Source organism: Nuphar pumila, chromosome 6 (genome assembly GCF_984573655.1).
Source record: "Nuphar pumila chromosome 6, dmNupPumi1.hap1.1, whole genome shotgun sequence".
NCBI lineage: Eukaryota > Viridiplantae > Streptophyta > Magnoliopsida > Nymphaeales > Nymphaeaceae > Nuphar > Nuphar pumila.
In genome coordinates, this window is record NC_143254.1 from 19,340,891 (window position 1) to 19,349,983 (window position 9,093).

Genomic DNA, 9,093 nt, shown 5'->3' on the forward strand with positions numbered 1-9,093 from the left:
ACACTGCCCAACCAAGAAGGAAAGTTGGTGAAACTCCCTCAATTCATAATGCCCACTTGGTTGGTCGGTGAACTCAACAAGCAGGCTCTTAGAACCCTTTAACCTACCCAACTTGAGGGATGAGCACCACAGGACTTGAACCCATAGGCCGCACTAAGAGGGCAATACACACTGTTGCGGCCACCAGAGTTACCCCTAGAAGCTCGTGAAATGAAACCATAATATTAATGAATATAGTAATTCAATCATAGTTTGGATAAATCTTGATGGTGATGATAGTAATTCAACTGTAAAGGGAAGCATAAGCATTGGCAAGTAACTATAACAATCATAAGAATACATTTCACAAAAAATATCGCAGTGAGTACCATAAAGAATTTCCAGACCAAGGGAAACCATTACTGATATTTCATGATTCTTCCATGATTTCATTTTCCTTTCCACGTACAGTTATTTGAACACTGCCAATTCCGAAGAACTTTGGACTGGGCCCAGTGTCAATGGGTAACCATTTTCAAGTTACAAGAACAGATTCAACAGACTCTGCATGGGCAAGAAAGATTCCGATCTTTCAAATGGTTGATATATAATGCTGCTGGTTGCCTGCATGTGATCCACTCAAGCTGCAATTGCATGTCCGAAGAACTTTGGACTGGTGCTCCACTGTATGAGAGAGAGAGAGAGAGAGAGAGAGAGAGAGAGAGAGAGAGAGAGAGAGAGAGAGAGAGACTGATTATATCTTGGGAGCGCCTGTGACAAGTTGGGTGCATGTATGTATATGTACACGAGAGCCCAGAAAAAACAGCTCACCACCATCAATCAATAGAGAAACTTCATCTTTCTTCAAGCTTGTCCTCAATGGGAGGGGTGGTAGAAAATGTGCCATCAATGCAATATACCATCCTCTTCTAAAATTGGGAAATCTTGCCTAGATTACTCTAGTATTATATGAGCCGCAAGACCCACATTTATGGTACAGCCAATGAAAGCGAGACATCCCCTTCTTCTCACAGTCATTGCAGAGAATATCCTGAAAGATATTTTTTCTTTTTAAATCTTAAACTGCTATACATAAATAAAAAAGCTGCAAGGCTCCACAATTCCTAAGGTTTTTTTTGAGAATTCCACAGTTCTTAAAGGTTGGAGATCAGAATTTAAAAGCCAGAGTTTCCAATCTCCACCGGATCTTTGCCTACCAACCAGGTTGAAAAGTTATTTTCAAATGATAAGAAGCATCACTTTAATATGGCTTCAAATTACAGATGTCCCTTCTCAATCTATCACCATCCCCATATAACATTCTTTTTTTTAATTTTTGTTTTGCTACACATGCATATATACACATAGGCAGTGGGTTCTATGCATTTTTCAAAACTAAAGTGTACTGTATTGTTTACCTGATACCGATCTCTGTATTCCTCAGGAAGCTCTTCTGCAGCTAACAAGGCATCAAGCATGCCAAAGTAGACCTGAATGATAAGTAGCAGAATGAGATGATAATCAACAATGAAACCAAAAATATTGTTTACTAGAAATTCTTCCCGTCATTGTATTTTAAATCATAAATGTTAAATTACACATTTAACCCAAAAAAATGCACTCCAACACAAACTAGCTTGTACCTCCACCAGAAATCATCTTTAGTGGAAAACTTTTCAAATAAATTTGGAGATAAAAAGTTCACTTACAGCCATGTCTCCCAAGGATTTGCAGCATATTGGACAGGTATAATGAGAGCAAGTGTAGGCCTAAACACCGAAGAAAGAACAAGAAGCTCTTTTCTATCAGTCTTATTAATGAAACAGAAAAGTTCAAAGGCAAAGTTTGCATACGAATGCTTATAATTTCAGTATAGCAACTGCTCCACAAACGCAATACCTGAAAGCATGCTGAATGCATGAAATGACCACAAGGAAGAGCCTTCACTGATGCACTTGAAGTGAAGAGAAAATCACAACAAATTGGACAATTTGTCTCTAGACCTTTCTCCCGGCACTTGTGCTCAACCAGTTGCATTCCCAGGCAACAGTTGCAAGTCATGCAATGGAAGAAGTCAACACCAAGCCCCTTTCCAAGGCGGCATAGATTACAAAAAGGGCAATGATATACTGTCCTGCAGCAAGTAAAAATTTTGGTCAAGAATATCTAAATATAGTTTAGAATATAACACAGCAAAATTGATTCTTTACATTTTTTTTATCCAGAAGTTAGTACTACATTTGCATAATCCCAATTTTTCTAGCATAAGAGGATAAAAAAGCTTCAGCATTCAATAAAAAAAAAGAAAGTCAAAGAAGTTTAATTGGGTGAGGATTTCTACTGCTAGGCAAGCCAGCCAAGGCAATAATACTTAATTCTAAACATTGGGACAAGGTCAGAGAGGAACAAGAACAATTGAACAACAGAGATTAGCAGTTACCCATTGAAATTGAAATAGATACTGCTAAGTATGACCCAAACATGAAACACATCCAGTAAGCCACAATGAGATGTTGCTCAACAAAATCACATACAAATTAAGGCACAGAATAACCTAAACCAATCCAAATTGAAAATGACATCAGTTGACCATTCACACAGATTGTAGATATAAGCATTTGTTCAAATAATGTAATTTTGTATGAGCATCAAGAATTCAACTAAAATGTCTCCCGACCTTTCATCGTCAAATAACTTGCAGATATTGCAAAAGTACTTTGCCATTGAAAATCCATCACAAGAGGGTGTCACACATGTTGGCCCAACAGGCTGAATTTTCAAACAACGCATACACATCATCTCAGCAGTTGCTTTCCTGCAAGGAATGAAGAGTAAATATAGCAAACCTTTAGAAAATTAGATTTGCGTTATAATATATCAGCATCAATCATTTCAGTTTCAAGAAGATAAGAAAACAGACCTGTCCATTGAATGGTCACTGACTTTATCATGACAGAACCTGCATGTGAACAGCTTGTTGCAGCATGCAGCAACAAGCTTGCAATTCCTTTTATAGTGTTCACAGCCATATATCTTATTCTCCACATCTCGAAATGATGGAGAGCACCCAGGTATGTCATCACCATTTGCAGTTTCTCCTGCACTTGATTGAGGCAACTTCTGCTGGGAAGCTAGCCAACGACTAGTAGAACCAGAAAAAGTTAGTTCATTTTTCAACCTTATTATAACAAATTGAAGTACAAAAGCAGAAGCAGACTGCTAGATTCCATTCAGGTTATAAGCAAGTAAACCCAATTCAAAATTTAGAAGATAAAACAGAAATTAAGTTGGGAGGTATTCCCTCGTTACCTGGTCATAAGGTTCTGAATAAGATATGCCTTTCTTCGTGGGTCTAGTGATGAGTCTCGAGACACCTTTCTTACTTCTGCCTCAAGCTCATTTTGGTTCATTCTGAAAATATCCTTCCATCCTGGCTTGAACATCTGGTCACATTGGTCCACATTTTCCTGGGCATCATTACCTGGTTATCAGAAGGGCAGAAACCATTAGAACACATCCAAGTAAATGATTTAAAAACCTTTGTGCATTGTATGGAAGGAAACGTTAAGACTTAAGCATTTATCCTGATTCCACATACTGTCCACATGAAAAGAAAATGCAAAGGCACAGCAATAACTGAAAAATATCACGACCTTGCACAGGAATGCTATCATCTGAAGTCCTTGATGAAGATGCCTCAGAGCTTACTTTCCACCATTCACTTAGCCACTCGCTAAACATGGTATTTTTTGTTGCATGCTTCCATGTGTCCATCATTTTATTTTGCTCCTCCTGAGTGAGAGCATCCGTCACCCATGGCAACATTGCTTGAAGTACCTCCGCTCCTGTAGTCCCAATAATACGGCCTACAATCTTATCCTGCTCGTCAACAGTAAAATGTGTATCAAATAGTGGCCATAGCTCAAGCTCCTCACTGAAGACGTGCTGATCCAATGCAACTCTGAGTGATTTGCACATGCCCTGAAGTTTTGTTGTGAGCTCATGGTGCTTTCTGGTCCAGTCATTATCATGAAAACTGAACATACCAAATCCATTTTTAGTGTGATCTACAGATTCCACGACACCATTAAAGGCTTCATGTAGTTGTGATAGCTCAGAAAGAACAGATGATATATCTTCAAATAAATTCTCCTCCTGTTTATGATCAATGGCATAGGAGTGGCTAACATTATGAAGGGACTCCTTAGATTCCAAGGCAGGAAATACGATTTCATCTTCTGAATTACTGTGAGCTTTGTATAAGCCCCTCAACAGGCGAAATCTTCCACTGAACTGCCGGAGGAATTTCTCGTCACAGTCCATAAGCTTTCCAGATTCAACATCCAAATACTCCAAATCTTTTCTGAGGGCTTTGTGAAATTGAAAAATGTTGTCAATGGGCCTTAAAGTTTGCCCAATGCCAGAGCCCATGTCTGATTGCCACGTAAAAAGGCTGGAGTGAAGGGACGGTGCAGAAGAATTATATGATAAGGAACGTAAACACTTTGCAGTAGTAAGTGAACTTTTACTTTTCCCACAATTACTGCCACTAACTCCTAATCCTGGGACACAACAGGGCTGATTACTACAAGACGACATCCTAGAATTTCCGGCTTCAGCATGATCACCAACATTTTCATATTCTGCCAAGAGGTTGGCACGTTTCAATGGCTTTACACATTCGTCAACCAGCAGAGAAGATGACTCCCCATTAGACACTAATGCAGGAACACATGAACAACATCGTCCATAAGAATTTTCATCAACTCCATTCAACATTTTTACAGGGCAGCCACCAACTTGATCTGAAGTTAAACATATAAATGCTCCAGCATCACAACTATCCTGAGCACGGCCTTTGCAAGCCCATCCGGAAAACAATGTAACAAGTGCAACATCAGAATGTGGAGCTGCAAGACATAACAATCACTGAGTTCTGTATGTTCATGTATGACAGACAATGCAAGTTTTTGAGTAGAATTTCAATGTAACAACAATGCAAACAAGTATGAAGATGGGACCTGCCAAACGCATATTTTGGAGAACATATTTTGCTTCTTCTTCTTTTAGTGAGCCTACTAGCCATGGTAAAACACGCTCCACCAACCTCAGTGGCATCATGCATAGGCTATTGTACAGAAGTTCTCGCTGCTCTTTGTGACTGAAATGCTCCCGTGCAAGAGGAAGAACCTACAGATAAATATTATATTAACTTCTGCTTTATAAAAAAATCAATGATAAAAACGAGAAACGGTTATAGTTTCACCTCAAGTTCCTCATTTTGAAAGTGATGCTGTACAGTATTCATTATTTGATCAGCCTGTGCACATAATTTTCTGTAAAACTCGGCCGCAGTTGAATTAGCCTCTGCATTTTGAATATCTTCAATGAGGCACCTAATCTCATTAAATTGAATCTCTTCTTCTGCATGTTCCATGACAAACGAAACACCTTTCTTGACCTTTGTATCAACAGCTGGGAATATGACCCTGTCTTCAGCAATACTGCAAAAAAGTAGCAAACTAATAAGGAACCATGAGATACAGAAAATTAACATCACAACATGATAAGACATTGGCAATTGAAAGCCTTGTAGCACAAAGACAATGAACCTGTGGAAGATGCAGACTTCAGCAATAAAATGCAATCTTTCATTGAAAGCGGAAAGATCAGAAAAGTCTCCTGAAAGTTTTATCTTCCTCGCCTCCTCAGCGATATCCTTTAAATCTCTGTTTATGGAATTATGCCAGTGTAAAATTTCATCTATAGGACATTGTCCACCAAGATCAGGATCAGGTTGTTTCCTTTTACCACTTCTGGGAGGCTCATCTGTATCCATGACATACTTGATCTGACAATCTTCACAAGACTTGCTTGGCCTGGTTGAACTTCTTCCATCCATCCAGGTAAAGAAAACCTATGCTTGCAAAAAATCCCATGAGAGTAAGTACCTTGTTCGAAAGAAGCAGAAAGAAACAAATAGCATCTTTTAGAAGTATTACTTGTTGAAGAAGCTTTTCTTCAGGAACTATCTTGCACAAGCACTTGCGCATATCATGTTTCTCCTCTGCTGAAAGAGAAGATGAGATCCATGGCAGAAATTCAGCCATCATGCTCACTGGAATACTGCATAAAAACTGCCAGATTAATGCAGCCTGCTCTGTAAATGAGAACTTCTCAATGAGCAAAGGGAAGACCTGCAATGAATCAAAATTTAACAACAAAAAAATGCTGATAAGATTAATGTTTTGAATACCATACAAAATTCATCAGTAGCTCGAGAATGCAGAACACTGTAAGACCAAACATTGACAGAAGCATAGGTCCCTAGTCGTGTCTGATGTGATACAAAATCAATCCAGAAAAACCTTCATCAGGTGAGATCAACAGTCATGCAAGCAAGATGGATATCTAGCCCATACTGCCCTATGTGCTATCAGAACCCAGCTTGAGATGAGATAGGTTTTGGGCACAAACATGAAACACACTAAACCAGTAAACCTAGGCCTAGACTCAATACAGATAATCAGGCTTTTTCAAGAGTCTGGAAGCATTGCATGAATGCCAAACTTGAGGGACAAAAGTATTATTTCAACTGGACGACACTAGCAAGTTGACACATAAATATCTTGACATGATAACATGATGTCCTTCATAACAAGATTCCCCTTGAAAATCTAAGCATTGTGTATGGTACCTGTTCTTCTTCCTTGGACATGTGCTGAGTAAGAGATGTTTGGATGGCCCTCGTGCATCCTGCCAGTTCCCTCCTGAAACTGTCATCATCACGTAAGTTGGAATTTAACACCTCAAACAGGTGATCAAAAAGGTCAGTTTCCCCTTTATGCTCCAATGAGTATGCCCGTGCTACGTTCTTCACACGTATATCAAGGGCTGGAAATATCACCTGTGTTCAAGAAAATTGCTCACATAAGCTGAAGATTAACATCAAATCTTGGCAGTCCATTGCAGTGAGTGTCATCACCAAGACCACTTAAACCGTTCATAGAAATTCACATGAAAAAAGAAAGAAGAAAAATGCAAGATCCCCAGGAACACATGGCATGCACCATTCAACATATAAATCCAGTAGACAAGATCACGACTAATGATTTCCTATAAACCGGAGGAGAAAGAACAACAAACAAAATGGCCAACCACTGCACTAAACAGACACCTTCAAGAATACCCAGCTCTGAAGTAGAAAGATCTTGCGTATCCAAATAAATACCAAGTATGCTTTACTGGGAACATTTGATAAAGAAATAAGATACATGTCTATGTGCTCTCGAGAGAGACAATGATTAACACCTAACTCATAATTGTGGAAACAATAAAAAATAGAAGCTATGGCCAATAGCAGACTAGAGTACATAAAACCAATGCCTTTACATGCTACGAATCAATAAAAAACATCGTTAAAATACCCAGCATGAATGCGTGTACTATTTTCAACTTCACCTATGGTATTGCCAAAAAATAACAGTTTTGTACTAACAAGATTTTTAGGGCCACTAATGTGCATCAAACTGATGCAAAGATTTCGAAATGAATCCAATTACCTCTCTAGTCAAGAAGCAAGAATTCATCAACAAATTCTCATCTATATATAGTCAGAAGAACAAGTTCTTTCCATTATTATTTTGGCGAAAGATTAAGCATAAAAATTTACGCTTTCGCACATAGACACAACTACGATACCATATGGCTCATTTCAAATCGCAAAATCCCTAAGAAACAGCTACAAATCCTCTAAAACCATAAAAAATTCGACGCAAATCGCATTGTATAGAGTTCCAGAACAATTCTCATCATCTGCACCCCGTTAAGAAGGCAAAAAAAAAAGAAAAAAATTATTCCAAAAAAAAGACATCGACGGTCGATTCCCAAACTCAAGCACTCGAACAAATAGAAAAACGTAAACATTGAGAACGAATACCCAACCTCAAGCATTCAATACAAATCGAAAAACCACAACAACGCAAATACTGCCGATTAAAAAAAAAAAGAACAAATTCCCAATCTTCGAACGCGGTTCGAATCGGAAACTCTAAACATTGCGAATTATGTGAATCCAATCGCGATCTACGTACAATTCCAGCCGAGAAAGAACCAAAGGAAGGAAGGGAGTACCTCATCCTCAGCAATGACGTGGTTCTTGTAGATCATCCGGAGGAAATGGTACCGGCTGCGCAAGGCGTCGATGCTGCCGCCGGAGTCGGTGGCGAAGTCGAGGGCGGCGAGGTGGACACGGTCGAGCTCCGACCGGATGGCCTTGTGGAAGAAGAGGAACATAAGGATCGGCGACCGGTGAGACGACCTCAGCAGGTTCTCCTTCGCGGCTGCCGTGGCCTCAGACGGGGAGGAGGACGACGACGGCGACGACGAAGAGGAAGGGTCTACTGGGGGGCACACCATCTGCTGCGAGAGCACCCTATCGCTGTGCTGCAACCCCGCCAACGGCGTCGCCATCACCTAACGGCGAAACGCCAGAGATGTATACGACCAGAACAACAGACTCTCTCCCTCTCCCTCTCTCACAGTGGAAATTAAACGAAGAATCCTTCAGGTCTCTCTTTCTCTCTCTCTATGTTTTTTTTTTAATTATTATTTTTCGACAGAGAAAGCTGGTGTTAGGCAGACCCCTTACCAGTTACGCAACCATATACCAAATAATTGTTTTTTTTAATTGGCAAAGAAAAATGGTGCCCGAGGGAGACCCATTACATTCCCCGTGGATCGATAAGGTGGGGATCTTATATACAGGGGGCTCTTGCTGACGTGGCTCAGATTTGCCACTTTGGACCGAAGCTGCCACGTTAGCTGCTGAGCGATCGCACTGTGATGTGTCAGCAGCAGGTGTCGGTGTGATGTGGACCGCTCTGATAGTTTTCATGTTTTGTTTGGCACGTTTGGAAGCGAAAAAAACGTAAAAAAAGTGATGCAAAATAAATAAATAAAATCATTTTTCTGACCTTTCAGACAGGAGAGTCTTTTTTTTTTTTTCTTGAGAGTATTTAGAAAACGTATGTTTTTTATAGGAACGAGGGATGACTGAATGTTTTAAATAAATAAAAAAATATTTTTACAATCCCCGTATCTCACCACCACCAC

The 9,093-nt window shown here is 39.7% G+C and overlaps 1 protein-coding gene across 3 annotated transcripts; it reads right to left on the minus strand.

Moving 5' to 3' along the window:
* Positions 1-276: 276 nt before the first annotated feature.
* On the minus strand, positions 277-8,553 carry LOC149834208 (zinc finger protein BRUTUS-like). 3 transcript variants are annotated; one of them, XR_016432753.1, is made up of 15 exons: positions 8,113-8,553; positions 6,677-6,886; positions 5,982-6,176; positions 5,592-5,896; positions 5,246-5,483; positions 5,001-5,169; positions 3,633-4,889; positions 3,289-3,460; positions 2,900-3,121; positions 2,657-2,794; positions 1,879-2,113; positions 1,689-1,748; positions 1,398-1,469; positions 811-1,030; positions 277-663 (listed from the first exon to the last, which is right to left on the minus strand). XR_016432753.1 is itself a non-coding variant. In XM_090011280.1 (14 exons), exons 1-14 carry the CDS (start codon positions 8,449-8,451, stop codon positions 929-931), a joined length of 3,714 nt encoding a protein of 1,237 aa, XP_089867406.1. In that variant the 5' UTR covers positions 8,452-8,553; the 3' UTR covers positions 277-928. The 3 variants fall into 3 exon arrangements, 2 of the variants coding, with proteins under 2 accessions (XP_089867406.1, XP_089867405.1); XM_090011280.1 differs by having other exon boundaries at positions 277-1,030; XM_090011279.1 differs by lacking the exons at positions 277-663; positions 811-1,030 and having other exon boundaries at positions 1,196-1,469.
* Between the last annotated feature and the right edge of the window lie 540 nt (positions 8,554-9,093).

Bases quoted from the DNA above. Each gene is read 5' to 3' on its own strand.
- LOC149834208 (XM_090011279.1), bottom strand. From the start codon at position 8,451: ATGGCGACGCCGTTGGCGGGGTTGCAGCACAGCGATAGGGTGCTCTCG. The intron at 5,170-5,245 runs GTGAAACTATAA...ATTTATCTGTAG, and splicing joins TTCAAAATGAGGAACTTGAG to GTTCTTCCTCTTGCACGGGA. The intron at 3,461-3,632 runs GTCGTGATATTT...TCTGATAACCAG, and splicing joins TGATAGCATTCCTGTGCAAG to GTAATGATGCCCAGGAAAAT.